A 16,228-nucleotide genomic window follows, 5' to 3' on the forward strand; every position below is an offset into this window, starting at 1 on the left:
ACCCGCTCCAACTGTCTGACCTGTGTGTGGTTTGCAGAGGTTAGCCACGGTCTCCGGTGCTCCTTTCAGGTAGACGTCAAAGTGTTTTTGTCCCAACTGCTTGACCACCACGCTCATCCTCTTCAGCGTCGAGGAGAAGGAGATGTAGCGCACAACGCCAAACTCACCCCACTAAAAGTTCAATGTCGCAGTATTTTTTTTTTTTTTTTAGCAGTGGCACATTTCTCAAACAGACGTACAGGATAAAGTGAATGATATATTGGTCACTCAGTAATCACAAGACTTTAAAAGATTACCTGATTGGGAAATCGCACAATAAGGGCAACTTTGTCAATGTAAAGAACAGTCTGTTCTTCTGTTGGCTCTTCGAGGACCTGAGCAAAACGGTGACATCATAAAATATGTGCCTCTTGTAAACACAACATTCAGTACTGCTCACCGAGCCTGTGGCGCTGAACACCTTGACGTCTAAAGGGTCTCCACAGAGTTTGTCGTCTATTGTGGTCAGTGAGTGGCAGGTAGCCATGCAGGCGACAAAAGAAGTCTTCATGAGACTCTCTGTAGCGACCTCCGTCTCTGGAGGTGAAAAACTGTGTGTGACAAAAGGAAAAGACAACTGGACTGTTTGTAGATGCAAACAGAACAAACATTGATTCAAATTATGATTGGAATTAATAAAGGTTACATTCAATGAAGTGGTGATTGATGACATCATGCATTGAAAATTATACATTTTTATTCTTGGGACGCTTGTGTCAACAGAGGACAACAAACCTTTATCACTTACGTGCCATCTGCAGCTCTCTGAATACCCCACAGGTCCAAACCGTCCTCAGTAAGAGTTCCAGTCTAAAGTAGATATGCACACACTTCATCTTAGGAATTGGTCTTATAGAAATGTGGACTATTTAAACCAGATATGGTTCTCATGTCGGATATTGCCACATGGGGCGCACAGTGGCTGAGTGGAGTGATGGTTTATTTCTCTGTTTGGACAGCTTTTGTGTGGCGTTTACGTTTTCTTCGGGTATTCCAAACATATCCATGTTACGTTAATTGGAGACTCGAGGTCCATAGGTGAGAATGTGAGTGTGAATGGTTGATGGTCTATAAAGTCAAATTTCGAGGCTTCACTCCATCATGTTTTTTCGAAAATCTAACAATAGTTAATTAATAATAAATATTATCAATTAATTAATTAATAACTATGCTGTTTCATGGTTTAATACGGACTATTATTTTAAAACTATGCATATTTAAGCAAATGTTGAATATTGTTGCCTAAATTATGCATTTTCAAGCTTAAAAATGGCAACATGTACTAAAATACAAATATAAGGCATTCAAAAGACGCATTCAACACAGACGCATGATATTTAGTATTTTACACTGGTCACTAGGTGTCAGTAATCTTACTGTAATGTTCGGTGAGACATTCAAGCACCAGACTTGATCGCCACAACAACAGGCTTTTATTGCAGGTCTCACAACACGCACAATATTCCCTCATGAAAGTCCCAAATAAAAACATGGGCCACCGTAGCGGTCGTTATTCACGCAAAGCTGATACTCAACTCTGAACCCCCGACTCGCTCTCATTCTGAACTCCCTAAATGATCACTTGAAGTAAAGCTAGAGGAGATCATTTTGAGGAAAATAAAAATGTGTACAGCAGTGGCTGTAGTATGCTTAACTTAAAATAATATTTTACTGTAATGGGACAAGACAAGGAGTTGTTTTGAACAAAAAGTGGGCTTCAGTAGCTTCTAACAAAATACCCTGGCAACATCAAGACAACATTTCACAAATGTAAGGTATGGATTAGCTGTCATTCACTGTTAGATTAGCTGTCATTCACGGCCCGCGGCTGTTTTTTTATTGGTCTTTGGCACGTTGTAACAATGCAATTCAACAAGAAAAACTCTAAACATGTAAAAAAAATAAAATAAAAAAATAGCAGCAATTTTACCAGAATGAAGACAAAATATTAGGAGAATAAAGTCACAATAATAAGAGAAAAAAAGTTGAAATATTAAAGACTAAAAAACTTCATTTTTAAAAAAAGGTGTAATATTATATGACTGTGAGTGTGAATGGTTGTTTGTCTATATGTGCCCTGCGATTGGCTGGCGACCAGTCCAGGGTGTACCCCGCCTGTCGCCCGAAGTCAGCTGGGATGGGCTCCAGCATGCCCCCGTGACCCTAATGAGGATGAAGCGGTATAGAAAATGGATGGATGGATGGGTGTAATATTATGACAAACAAATAAAACGAAGAATAATGTTGCAATTTGGGGAAAAATGTATAATATGACAAGAATAAAGTCAAAATATTATGAGAATTAAGACATAATATTAAGAAGTAAAAAATGTACGAGAAGTAAGTTGAAATATTTGTAAAAAAAAAAAATTAAAAAAGCAAAAAGTGTAACATAAGGATGCGTCTGTGTAGGCTCTCAGTCGTACAGGAGTTGTCCATCGAGGAAAAGGCTTAAAAAAGAATCCCAAAAGCCCACAGAAGCAAAAAGGAGAGGAGTGGTAGTCCCTTATGTAGCGGGGGTCTCCGAAAAACTCCAGAGGATCTTATGGCAACACAAAATTCCTACCTATTTCAAACCAGTAAATACCCTGAGACAAAAATTAGTGCATCCTAAAGACAAGGCTCCAAACCAGAAACAGAGCAATGTGGTCTATTCCATCCACTGTAAAGATGAGGAATGCAAAGAGCACTACATTGGGGAAACTAAGCAAATGCTCCAAAAAAGGCTTTATCAACATCGCAGGGACAATGCTAGTGGTCCTCAATCAGCAGTAAATCACTCTTTTCAGGACAGCGAGGTAAAGATTTTGGCCAAAGAAAACAGATGGTTTGAAAGAGGAGTAAAGGAAGCTATTTTTGTCAAACAACAGAACCCATCATTGAATCGGAATGGTGGTTTGAGGTTTAATTTGGACCCTGTGTTCAGCAGGTTACTGAGACCAAAACCCACAGCTCTTAGTCTTGCAAATGAGGTGAAGGCAGGGCCGAGCCAGAACAATAGATGCTAACAAGCCAGTATCAGAGTCGTTCATACCCAATTCAGGGAGCGACACTTCCCTTTTATCGGAGGTGTTAATAACAGGATAGATAGGATTATACCACTACTCCGCCCAGGCTTAGTGTAACGAACCAATAGGAGGAGGGTGTTGGCACACCAATTCCGCCCACTTTTACTGTATTTAAGGCCTAAGCTACCAGCACTTATTAGTTCGCTGACGAAGCTCTTCGGATGAGGAGCGAAACGTCCGACACCTTCTTCACAGAAGTACAGATGACGTCTCAAGAAGCCTTTTCCTCGATGTAACATAAGGAGAAAACGTTTATTAATACAAATAATATGTGTTGTCACCAATAACATGAAGCTGTTTCTTTCTTTAAATCTCAAAACATCTCAGCATACCTACATGGCGTAGTTAAAAAAATGTAAAAGTATGTAGCCCTCTGTGGAACCGCCTGGATTAGACCCACCTTGTCAAAGCAGACCAGATTTAGCTGACCACAGATGTTGAGTCTCTGTGGACTAATACAAAAAATGCCGACCCGCTTCAGGCGCCGCTGTGCAGTCATAAGACCAGCATTTAAGGCCACGGGTAATATTGGGGGCACAGCGACGACGACAAGGTTCAGTGCATCAAACATGATTCCCTGAAAAGGAACCTGAATGAGATGGGAAAGAGGCCATCAAAATTACACATATCCCATAAACAATATACTGTAGCTGGTCAGGGTGAATGATGTAATACCTGATTTATGACATCAATAATGACAGTGTAGATGAAGCCAATCACTGCCAAGCCCACCATACACATCAGGAACCGCGTAGCCTCACGGTGGATTTTGAAGTCAGTGGGTTTAGGGTAGAGGATGGAGCGCACAAGCTGGCCCTTCACTGTACTGAAGCCTGTGGGATTCAGTTATACATGAAATTTGTATAACTGAATGATTAAATGACATGTTTGCAAAAAGTGAAGAAAAAACCTGAAAAGCAAAACAGATATGTTTAGAACAAGAAATGATTTTCTTTTTTTCACAATGTCGCTTTTTGGAAAAAGACTGTCTAGAACGTGTGACACCTTTTGGCTGCTTCAGGTGAGCTGCCTATTAGTTTCTCTTTGGTTGCTTTTGGTTTAGTGTTCCTTCTTTGCTTATGGTTTGGTGTTCTTTGCTGACCCTGGGCTGTCCTGATGGGAGAAGCTACCTAACTAGCCACAGGTGTTTCTTATCTACGCTACACCTTTTTAGGCATACCTGTGGTGGCGGGAGGGCGTCGTTTGATTGCTCCACATGGACGCACGCTACCTGCTTCTCGTTTTTGCCCGCCAGTTCCTAGCTTTAAAAGATAGAGGAATTAAATTTTTGCTACTCGGCGCCTTTGTGCCAGGCCAGGTAGCTTCTCCCAGTGTGTAACCAGTTACTGTTTGTTCTACCTTGGTCAGTATAGTTTACTAGTTTTTTCGTGGTGCTTTTTTGTTGTATTTATTTTGCACCATAGGTCTTTGTTGATGCCCTTTTACCTTCTCTGTCGCTGTTTGCTGTGGGAACGACCAATAAAAGACTCGTTCTGTTCACATCTACCTGCTTGACTGCATCATTTGGGATCCCACTTGGCTTGAGGCGTGTCAGAACTGTCTGACTACTGATTAGTAAATACAGCACCAAAGTCCCTAAGGTGGCAACACCGATCCTACAGTACCAAAATCTGCATGCATAAAGGCCTACCTGTTTCTTCTATGCGTTTGGCGTTGCTGAGTTTTTTTACCTCTGGGGGCCCAGCAAACCTCCTCCTTTCTGATTGGTCACTTTAAACGCCTACTGAAGGGGTGTCACACTCGTACCATGGAGGGCCGAAACACTGCAGGTTTTCTTTCCAGCTGGTCACTAAAGCAGGTTATTGTAATGATCAACACGTCCTTCAATTTGAGGGAAGGAGCTCATCAATTAAATCACCTGCTGGAGAAACCGGTTGGAGAGAAAACCTGCAGTGTTTCGGCCCTCCCTTGACACAAGTGGCCTACTGTTTCCAGGTCAGAGCCAATCCGATACAGAGCATGGCCTCCTTTCTCCCTGGTTGGTATGGTTTTTATGCGCGCAAATTTTGCCACTGTTTTGCCATCAAACGTTCCCCCCTGCTCCTTCTCTTTATTCTCTGGCAGGCAAGATGCATTATCATGTGTTCATGAGCGAGGGTGAACAGGTAGTGCCAATTCTACAGTGAAAAAGTGTTTGCCCACTTCCTGAAATCATCAAACAAATTTAAATATTAGTCAACGGCAACACAACTGAACATAAAATGCAGTTTTTAAATTAAACTTTTTGGAAAAAGTGATGACCTCTGTTAAAACAGAACTTTGTTGGGGTTTATCACAGATGAGTTTGAGTGGAAAAGGTTATAAAGCCATTTCTAAAGAAAACCACAGTGAGAGCCATTATCCACAAATGGCGAAACATGGGACAGTGATAAACCTTCCTTGGAGTGGCCGACCGACCAAAATGACTCCAAGAGCACAGTGATGACTCATCCAAGAGGTCACAAAAGGCCCCACAACATCCAAAGAACTGCTGGCCTCACTTGCCTCAGTTAAGGTCAGTGTTCATGACTACATCATAAAAAAGACACCAGGCAAAAACGACCTGCATGGCAGAGTTCCAAGACGAAAACCACTGCTGAACAAAAAGAACATTAAGGCTCGTCTCAATTTTGCCAGAAAATATCTTGATGATCCTCAAGACATTTCGGAAAATACTCTGTGGTCTGACGAGACAAAAGTTTAACTTTTTGAAAGGTGTGTGTCCCTTTACATCTGGTGTAAAAGTAAAATGTGGTGGTGGTAGTGTGATGGTCTGGGTCTGTTTTGCTGCTTCATGACCTGGAAGACTCGCTGTGATAAATTGAACCTTGAATTCTGCTGTCTACCAAAAAATCTTGAAGGAGAATGTGCGGCCATCTGTTTGTGACCTCAAGCTGAAACCAACTTGGGTTCTGCAGCAGGACAATGATCCAAAGCACACCAGCAAGCCCACCTCTGAATGGCTGAAGAAAAACAAAATAAAGACTTTGGAGTGGCCTAGTCAAAGTCCTGACCTGAATCCTATTGAGATTCTGTGACATGACCTTAAAAAGGCACTTCATGCTTGAAAACCCTCCAATGTGGCTGAATTACAACAATTCTGCAAAGATGAGTGGGCCAGAATTCCTCCACAGCGCTGTAAGAGACTCATTGCAAGTCATCACAAATGCTTGATTGCAGTTGTTGCTGCTAAGGGTGGCCCAACCAGTTATCAGGTTTAGGGGGCAATCACTTTTTCACACAGGGCCATGTAGGTTTGGATTTCTTTCTCCCTTAATAATAAAAAAGTTTCATTTAAAAACTGCATTTTGTAAATGGTCTCTCACTTGTATAGCGCTTTTCCACCTCCAAGGCACTCAAAGCGCTTTGACACTACTAGCACAGTTACCTACCGATGACGCAGCATCAGGAACAACTGGGGGTTCAATATCTTGCCCAAGGACACTTCGACGTGATCAACCTTCAAGTTGGGAGACGACCACTCTCTCACTTAAACCATGCCGACCCATGTTGTGTTCAGTTATTTTGTCATTGACTAATATTTCAAGTAATTTGATGATCTGAAACATTTAAATGTGAAAAAACATGCAAAAAAAATAAGAAACCAGGAATCACTTTTTCACACCACTGTATATGTGTCGGTCGAAATGTGCCACAAGGAAATGAATGTATGGGAAACACGGCATACCATAGCATAAAAATCACTACATACCTGTTCTGACCACAACCACCTTCACCGGCTCATCAGCATAGTTACGAGTCTGGATAACGTGTGAGCCACAGAAGAGGGTGTGTCGCTTGTGTTCCTCTGTATCAAAGATCCTGTCTGCCTCCTTGCCTGAACTTGGCAGGCTGGTCTTAGTAACTGGAACACTCTCCCCTGAAGAGCCACACAAGGATGCACATTCAGTAAAGAATCATGAACAACTGTTGCTGTGTGGTTAGAGAAACTTCTAGCAGGCTAGAGAAAGTGAACACAAGCCTGTTGAAACCTTTTTTTGTATACAGTGTGATTCACTATTCATGATGCTGCAAATTTGCAGGTTTTTGGTGAAAATTATTATTATTTTTCCCCAGTGTAAGATGACAGCGTCCCTGCGTCAAAATTCTAAATATCTGGCCTCAAAACTTGCAGAGAGGTGAACACAATTTAATACATATTCGTAAATTGCTACTGGAATTACAACAGGCAAGAAAGTGTGGATTATGTAGACGCAGCTTGGAGAAACGCCTTTTGCGCATTTTGTGTAAAGAGGTAAACTTGAGGAAGGTCCACCTGTCAACATGCTCTCATTCACAGTGCAAGCGCCACAGATAAGCACGCCGTCACAGGTCATAATCATCCCCTTTTCTGGAATAGTGACGACATCACCTGGCACCAGCTCTGTTGACATGACCCGTTCAGTCTCTGGGATTGAGAGGACAATGGTTTGACGATAATTATATCATCCACAGCAGGCAAATAATCATGCGGTATGAAAGCTCCCAAATGTAAAAATGTATATATTACACAGTGACGCACAAAAAGAACTTGCCTTTTTTTCCTCGACACAGTGACACTTTCACCATGCTGTGTTCTACCACCATGTTATGCAATCTCACATGTTGCTGGAATGGATGAGAAAAGATTATACATGCTAAATGTGCAAAATGCATTGGACTGGCATGTGGTTAACAATGTAGCCTCTGACCAAGGTCCGGCACGGATTCTTTTCTACAGACCCCAAACTGCCCCACCGATCAATAATCAGAATTGCATTTGTTACTCATGATTATCAAAAACTGGAAACTAAACGCACCCCTTACAGTACAACACAAGTACATAAATGGCGCAAACACTGAGTCACTACATTTTTTGGTGTGTTTATTTTTAACGCAGGCACAGCTTGTAACGCAAGCGAAATAAAAAACACCACCATTGGTAAAGAGTGGGGGTAATAAATATCTCATCCCTTGCTGATGTTCTAAGTTTACCCCCTTTAACATTGACAACAGTCGTATGTTTTATCGCACTTTTATTGAATCAGGTTTATCTTTCTGTTTACTAGCATTATGCAGCGTTATGCAGGACCCTCTGCACCCCTTGAACCACCTGTTCCAGTATCTGCCATCGGGACAGAAACTGGTAGTCCCAAAATTCCTAACCAAGAGATACAAGGAGAGTTTTATCCCAGCAGCTGTTGTCTTTCTTAACCGCATGTCCCGTCGTCAATAAGGGCAATGGACTCACACCTTTTTAATCTTTATTTATGTATTTTACTGTAATTGTTGTGTGTGTGTTGCTGATAGAATGCCTATCTTGCACTGCAGATTGATTTACCTACGGGTATTAATAAAGAAACCTGACCTGCCTTACAAACATAAACAGTCCAGATTTTTTAACAGATAGAGAAAGAGAATATCAACAAAAAAATCCAGAAAAAAACAAATGAATGCTGAAATCTGATTTGTATTTGACTGAGTGAAATACGTATTTGATCCCCAAGCTAAACGCGACTTCGTACTTGGTGGAGAAACCCTTTTTGGAAAAACAAAGGTCAGACATTTCTTGTAGTTGAGTCGTCACCAGGGCTGCGCACATCTCAATGGGGATTTTGCTCCATTCCACTTTACAAATGAGGGTTTCAAGCTTGTCGCTTGTCAAGTCAAACTCCACAGCTCCCTCCGCAGATTTTTTTTTTTCTTTTACATTAACGTCCGGAGACTGGCTAAAACCAGGGGTGTCCAAACCTTTTCCACAGAGGAAATACTGAAATACCGCATACTGAAAAATCAAAGGATGCAAGGGCCACTTTTACAATTATCAGCCTGCCTCTAACAAGCACTCTAACGAGCACTCCAGGATCTGTGTCACAAGATCTCGCAAGATTAAAATGTGACAAGACTTGTCATACAGAAAAAAAATGTCTCGTGGGCGCTAGGCGTGGGATGATAATAAATAACAGCCATCCCTTATCACACAATAAATGAAAATGAACTGGATGAGTTTGCTGGCCTCAATATATCGCCATGTGCATGCGTGTGTGGTTGTCTCATCTCTCGCCTCCAAACAGGCAGGAAGAGGGTCCACTCTGTGCATTGGTTTCAGCACCTTGGCGCGTTTGTTAGAACAATAGAATAGAACAACGGCATGAACAGAGTGAGACCTTTTGTTAGTCATACAGTCTCTTTGTCTCGGGGGGTGGAGGCGGGGCCGCGACCATACACACAGAGTGCAGAAGAGTGTGACGTAGCAGAAATGAAATTAGTAGACTGCATATATTTTTTATATTTCTTCACTGTACTTTTCTTAAAAGTAAAGCTAAAACCTCATCTTGTCTCGTTGTCAAAGGCCAAATCCCGTGTATCGTCTCGTCTGGGTGTCTCGTGACACACCTACAGTTTACTACAGCAAAGTGTGCCACTGATTCTTTTCTTGGTGACATTCTTTTTGACACTTAGGTTGCCTTTCTTCCACCGACGTTGGTCTTCTTTCATAAGGCTTCCTGCTGAAGGTGCAGGACTAATTTGTGTGCCACAGAAACCTTTTGTGGGAGTCAGAATTGCTGGTTGGCAGGGGATCAAATAACTATTCCATTCAATCAAACACACAAACATGCATCTAACTAAATTCAGGTTGGAGAATGAAAATGGCAAGTAAAGGGTAAATTTAGTCCCAGACATGTAGTGATCACAGCTGCCCAGGAGGCCCAATGTGATTTTCTTTTTCATGGGGCCCAGAATCTCGGCAGCGCCCTTGATCACAGCTAAACCTAAAAACTATCCACGCATAACAGACTTTGGTACACATGCTTTTCCTCAAATCAGTCTTGACTCACCTTTCTAATGATGTACAGAGAGAAGGTTATTGAGAATAGAAACAATAATGTCATGCCCACTGCATAATCGTAGAAGCCTTGAGAGGCCCACAGAACAGTAGCAAAGATCTGGAAGGCGTAAAACAGATTCAAGACCTGGAAGGAAGAAGAGAAAATAATCATTAAAGAAGCAGAGACTAAGGGGCTGTCCATACAGAAACATTTTCAGGTCAAAACGGCAAAGTATTTTTATCGTTTCAGCCTTTAATCCACATGGAAAGGGCGTTCTGCGTGCCCGGAAATGGTATTTCTTTCAAAACGGCTTCCAGAGTGGGAAAGTCCGATAACGCCAGCTTGATCGTTGCCGTGTAGACAAGCACGCCACTACTTTCTGAAAATGATGATGCCATCACCCCGACGCCGTCATGTGACCAGAAATGACCAGCCGACAAAATATCTGAATACTTCGACTGGCGTGACTCACCCCAGTTTACATTCTCCTGATATTTTTTTTACTTCAAAATGACTTGCAGAACTAATTCCACTTTGTTATCAGTATAGACAAGTCCTGGAAAGTGGAAGACAACGGACTTTATGAGCATGCGTTCTTTTTTCTTGTAGAGTTTTGTGGTCATGTGGTTCTGTCTGAGTGTTTGTTTACAGCACCACGGGTAGGTTAGCCTTATGTATTCCATCGTTTTCACTAAGGATGTCCGATAATATCGGCACAATTGCCATAAAAATATAATATCGGTATCGGGTTTTTCCCCTTCATGAAGACTGCTGCATGTATAGGCCTTTGGGCTCCTGTACTTGCCGTCATCGAGGCATTCAGCCGCGCCAATACGTGGAAATGCTTGTCACGTCCTGTGTTATACCTTGTATTCGGAACAGGGCTTGATATGTTGAAACCACAGATAGCAGCGACGTCAGCTAACTTGTTAGCTTGTAGCGGCGCCGGCACGGTCACGTTGTGTCTGTTGTCAGTCGACATTTTTACTCACGTCAAGGGTCACCAAATGTGGAGATGCGACAGGAGTCAAGGCAGGCACCAATCAGTTTACTCTCCACTCGAATCAACAACAAGCAACAATTCTTTAGCAATAGCCAAGTGGCTACAACAACCTCACGACCCGCAAACAGAAGTACACTTGGTAGGTAGGTTGTAGATAGATAGATACAGTAGATAGATAGATAATACTTTATTAATCTCTGAGAGAAATGTTTAAAACAATATTCTTGGTCACCACAATGTGTTAATTCCATGACATGATATGTCCATGACATATCGGTATCGATTGATATCGGAATCAGAAATTGAGAGTTGGACAACATCGGTTATCGCCAAAAAATCCAATATCGGACATCCCTAGTTTTCACCCAGTGATCCGTTCCCGTCTGGATGTGACTATTTACTAAAGAAATGAAATATTGTGGTTTTTTTCCACCAACACTTACCTCTTTTACAAATAGCTTGAATAAAGACGGTACTCTTACGTCAATCTCATTCTTGCCAAAAAACAAAGCTCTGTTGAGAACACATTGTCACTGTTGAATACTGAGATTTAAAATAAAACAAACTAATAAGCCAAGGCTAAAGAAAATAACTATAGATTACATGGCTAGACAGATAAATACAAATACAGTAACACAAAATAAGGAAAACAATTTGGAATGTTGTTACCTGTAATCCTGCAGTGTTTTAGTGAGTCCAGAGCTGTAGGTGGTGTGAATGTCTGCACATCTCACCTTTGTGTCCTCCAAGCCCCTAAACAAACATGCACATTTATTTCTGCTGACTATAAACATGACGTGAATATTGATGAAACAACACCAATGAGAGCACAGTGTTTTTGAGAGTCATACTTGTATGGTTCGAAGTTCTGTGTCCCTTCATTCCAGTAGTATTTGACGCTGTGGTGGGTGAAGTAGTGGACCTGTGAAGAGCAGAAAGAAGTGGTCTGGAATTTGCTTCAAAATGACAATGAATGGAAACAAGAGCATTCAGAGCTCCTTCATGGAAAGTTGTCCAACTTTTTATATAAATTACTACCTCGATCAGATCTGGGTCAAAGTTTTTTGTGGCGAAATAGCTTCTGACCTTGCTTCCATACATACGAGATGGGAGAGATAAGATTTTATTACATTTGTAGGGCTCCCTAACCTAGTCATGCAGCATAAACGCAAGGTAAATTTATCGGAACATAAAAACTCCTTAAGAGAAATAATGAATATAGTACATAAATAACAGCGATGCAACAATGCAGGTATCTGGACCGAACCGTTCGATGCAGTGGTCTCGATTCGATACCACTACGAATCGTCAGTCAGCTCACATCCAAGTCCCTCCACGACAAAGATGAAATCCCCGCAGACGGAAGCAATCAGGGGCTGCTGTTGTGGCTGGCAGAAATCCGGCATCCCAGGTGGCACGCAAAACAGCATATTTCATCTTTACCATCCAAATTCCGGATACAAATAACTTAGCAGTAAGATGCATATACATTGAACAAAAGTCCTCATTGCATTTGCAGTGCGCCGTGCACACCCTGAACTTCATTACAGAAGTTTGTTTTTCTACACTAACTTGTTAGTGTTGCTATTATTTTATGATGAATTGAAAAAAAATGTTTTATGTTTTAAGTTGTTGATGTGTCATCTTGACTTCGGCTGTACTGTCACTTCGATAATTGTTTTTGTTTATTTTATAATTGTAATGTTTAATAGCAAACTGGATGTGTACATGAACAGTGGAAATAATGAACGCTATGTGGTTTGATTGAAATATGACTGAATCTATGAACACAACTATTGATGAATTATGTGTAACTGCCTTTATTGCCATGTTGAATTGAATTGGTAATTATTTATTATTTATTTACGCTACGCACGCTGTTTTGGTTTTTATGGTTCTAAGTATGTGCAGCAGAAAATGAGGACGGTATGGCTGCACCAGATACATTTCATTTAAAAATTGTACTTTTGAGTTGAAAAAAAAAATGTTGGTAATTTCTATAAAGACATATATAAAAATGCATTTAAAAAATTTGACACTAAAGTATCGAATCAAACCGAAACGTGAATTTTCTGTATCGTTGCACCCCTAATAAAGAAATAAATGAAGTACCTTAACAGAATCTCGACAGAGGAGTTTCCTGTTTTGCTCTTCATTGTCAGCCCTCAGGCTTTGGTGTCTGTCTCCATCCTGAAAGTGAGCTGTGGATTCCACGTTATCAAAGGGGGTCTTCCCTGGAGCCAAAATCTCATGTACTTTGGCATAAAACCACAGTCTGAAATCATCCTGTGACAAAAACAACAACTGATTCTCATCTTACTTTTCATCAAAATGTATATTTTCAGACATCTAGCATCATCAAACACGTATACTTTTGGGCTTTTAATGATTTTATTTCAACTGGTATGATACAGATAAAACACAAACCATGTGCAAGATACGTGTATCTTTAGTCAGAATGCCGTATCAGCGCTAGACAAAAGTACAAAGACAAAGAAGAGGAGCTCAATGCTGTGTGTTTATGCTGTAGCATCCAGACGGATAATAAATAATAATAATAATAATAATAATAATTATTATTATTATTATTATTATATATTTGATCAACACACTGACCCCAGTACCTACAAAATATGTCGTAATGACGACATCAAATCCTGCTTTGAACTGTTAGTCATTGAGTCCATTGCAGCTGTAATGGTCAACATGGCCAAGTTGGAAAGAAAATGGACTAGAAGGAGGCAGCCCAGTCAGACCTTAGAGCTTACATGAGTTATTTGACTTTGACTGGTGTGCACAGATCCAGAAACAACTCTAGTAGCAGTTTGTGAAAGACAGAATGTGGTTGGACAATTTTGCGGGCCACCATGTCAATCTAGAAATGTCATTCGCTTTGACAACCATGATATAAGACCAGGCCGTCTTCAACAAGACAAACTGGCAGTGTTTTGGCATGGTCTCATTAGTACGCAAATCAAGTCTGACTTTACACAATCATTGACTGTATATGCACAACCGATGGACGAGATTAAGAATCTAATTTTTCTCACACAATGAGCATTTTGGGTTTGTCTGACTGTACCGTGGTCCTGAGCAGCAGTCGGCTCGCCCCCCTCAGTGGTGTGTGTGTGCAGGTGGCTTTGACCCCCCACTCAGGCAGCCAGTAGAGCACCAGCAGCAGAAGACCGCCAGAGCAAACAGCACCAAGACCCACCAGGATGATTTTCCACAGACAGGGTCGATAACCCCACACCTCCTGCATGAACCAAATAACAAATATGTTAGAGACAAAGTGAGTCGTTTTTTGGGGGTTACCCAAAGATCATTATTATGTCCACTTTTTTATTAGGATCTGGCTCATATGAGGGCCAATGAATCAGGACCAATGTATTCCTTTGGCCTGCTGGGTAAATGGGAAAGGATAATTACCATCTCATCCTCCTGGCCCCGATTGATGAGCTTCACTTGTTGGGTCTTCATGCTGACAAAAAAACCACCACTACAGGGAAAACACAAGAGAGATAACTATCCTGTCAATCACATGTACATACAGTATTGGACATTCTCATCTCATAAGTCTAGATCAGTGGTTCCCAAACTTTTCATTCATCCTGTAGTGCTTCAGACATTTGACCCACAGCCAGGGTCCGCAAGCCACCCGCAACACGCACACACCGCACACATCAAATACAAACTTACAAGGAATTATTTGTCACCAGACTGAACAACGGAATAAATTACCGTCCAGCCATTAGGGCAGATGGTGCTGTTGATCTAAATGCCCCTACGTGCGCAACAGATTTGCTCTGCCAGGGAAAAGTGTGAGATACACTTCCTCTGTTATACAGAATTTATTTGACTTTGATTATTTTTTTTGTTCTGCAAATTTGGAGCGGCCGGACTGGAGCAGGAGGGGATAGAGAGGAAGAGAAAAGAAAACAGAGCGGGGAGTGCGGGGACAAGAGGGGGACAATAAAGAGAGAGACAAGGACAACAGCAGCAACAACAATTGCGACAACAACAACAGAAACAAACAGGACTACATCAGCAAATGGCTAGCACTTTCAGTGAGCAGCAATCAGTTGAATAAATAAATAAGCTGTGGCTTTCAGCGTTTACTGGGGCGGTTCACAGCTGAGTGTGAAGTTTCTGGGATGAGACTCGGCACCTCCAAATCTGAGGCAATGGTTCTCAGCAGGAAAAGAGTGGAATGCACCCTTCGGGTTGGGAGTGAGGTTTTCCCCCAGTTGGAAGAGTTTAAGTATCTCAGGACCTTGTTCACAAGCGAGGAAAGGTTAGATCGTGAGATCACGACCCAAAGCTCATGACCTTAGGTGAGGGTGGGAACATAGATCGGCTGGTAAATTGAGAGCTTTTCCTTCTGGCTCAGCTATCTCTTCACCACGACGGTCAGGTACAATGACCGCATTACTGCAGACGCTGCGCCGATCCGCCTGTCGACCTCACGCTCCAACCTTCCCTCACTCGTGAACAAGACCCCGAGATACTTGAACTCCTCCACCAGGGGCAGGACCTCATTCTCAACCCTTAGGGAGCGATCCACCCTTTTCCGACTGAGAACCATGGCCTCGGATTTGGAGGTGCTGAGTCTCATCCCAGAAGCTTCACATTCAGATGCACACCACCTGAGTAAACGCCGAAGGTCACAGCCCACTGAGGCCATCAGGACCACATCATCTGCAAATAGCAGAGACGAGATCCCAAGGGCCCTGAACTGGACTCCCTTGACGCTTAGAAATTCTATCCAAAATTATGAACAGAATCGGTGACAAAGGGCAGCCTTGGCGGAGGCCAGCGTTCACCAGAAACAGGCTCAACTACAACGTCGATCATAAGCCATGCTTTGTACTGTATAGCTTCAGAGAAAACTGTTAGAGAAATTGGGGTTTCTTTTTTTCCAGACAAAGTAAATACACTGCAGAACCCAAGTATTTGGGCATTTATTGAGAATGCACACGGATATCAAACTAATTGTTTCTTTGTGTTTGTTATTTCATTACTTCACATTGTTCAGAAGAGGCACTCATTATAATAATTAAAAAACCAGTTCATGTTATTACAAAAAGGAATTAGAATGACAATTACTATAATAATTGTTATTCTTGAATAATAATAATAATTATGTCTTTGAAGGAAAGTGCATTGAAATGAAAAAATGTTTTTCAAGTGGATTGAGATGAAAAGCACAGAACGATGAAAGAGCAGTTTGATATATTATCATATATAATATTTATGGGGGGCTATCAATCCAGTAAGTATCATAGTTTACGTGCCATTAATCATTAATT

At 41.5% G+C, this 16,228-nt stretch overlaps 1 protein-coding gene across 8 annotated transcripts in view; it reads right to left on the bottom strand.

Annotated features, from left to right (window-relative positions):
* LOC129170587 (polyamine-transporting ATPase 13A3-like) overlaps positions 1 to 16,228 on the bottom strand; it is a 48,971-nt gene that overhangs the window by 16,672 nt on the left and 16,071 nt on the right. For all 8 annotated transcript variants that reach the window (XR_008566654.1, XR_008566652.1, XR_008566651.1 and 5 more), the window contains 16 exons: positions 14,349 to 14,418; positions 14,002 to 14,175; positions 13,032 to 13,205; positions 11,771 to 11,841; positions 11,589 to 11,672; positions 11,363 to 11,432; positions 9,926 to 10,060; positions 7,643 to 7,715; positions 7,384 to 7,515; positions 6,820 to 6,987; positions 3,783 to 3,940; positions 3,508 to 3,696; positions 788 to 849; positions 440 to 590; positions 297 to 374; positions 21 to 171 (listed from right to left, as the gene is read on the bottom strand). Coding sequence is in view for 3 of the 8 variants with exons in the window: in XM_054758354.1 (XP_054614329.1) it covers positions 21 to 171; positions 297 to 374; positions 440 to 590; positions 788 to 849; positions 3,508 to 3,696; positions 3,783 to 3,940; positions 6,820 to 6,987; positions 7,384 to 7,515; positions 7,643 to 7,715; positions 9,926 to 10,060; positions 11,363 to 11,432; positions 11,589 to 11,672; positions 11,771 to 11,841; positions 13,032 to 13,205; positions 14,002 to 14,175; positions 14,349 to 14,399 (1,921 nt within the window). In the remaining 5 variants the exon portion in view is untranslated. The remainder of the gene's footprint in view (positions 1 to 20; positions 172 to 296; positions 375 to 439; positions 591 to 787; positions 850 to 3,507; positions 3,697 to 3,782; positions 3,941 to 6,819; positions 6,988 to 7,383; positions 7,516 to 7,642; positions 7,716 to 9,925; positions 10,061 to 11,362; positions 11,433 to 11,588; positions 11,673 to 11,770; positions 11,842 to 13,031; positions 13,206 to 14,001; positions 14,176 to 14,348; positions 14,419 to 16,228) is intronic.

This window comes from Dunckerocampus dactyliophorus, chromosome 2, assembly GCF_027744805.1.
Source record: "Dunckerocampus dactyliophorus isolate RoL2022-P2 chromosome 2, RoL_Ddac_1.1, whole genome shotgun sequence".
NCBI classification, from domain to species: domain Eukaryota; kingdom Metazoa; phylum Chordata; class Actinopteri; order Syngnathiformes; family Syngnathidae; genus Dunckerocampus; species Dunckerocampus dactyliophorus.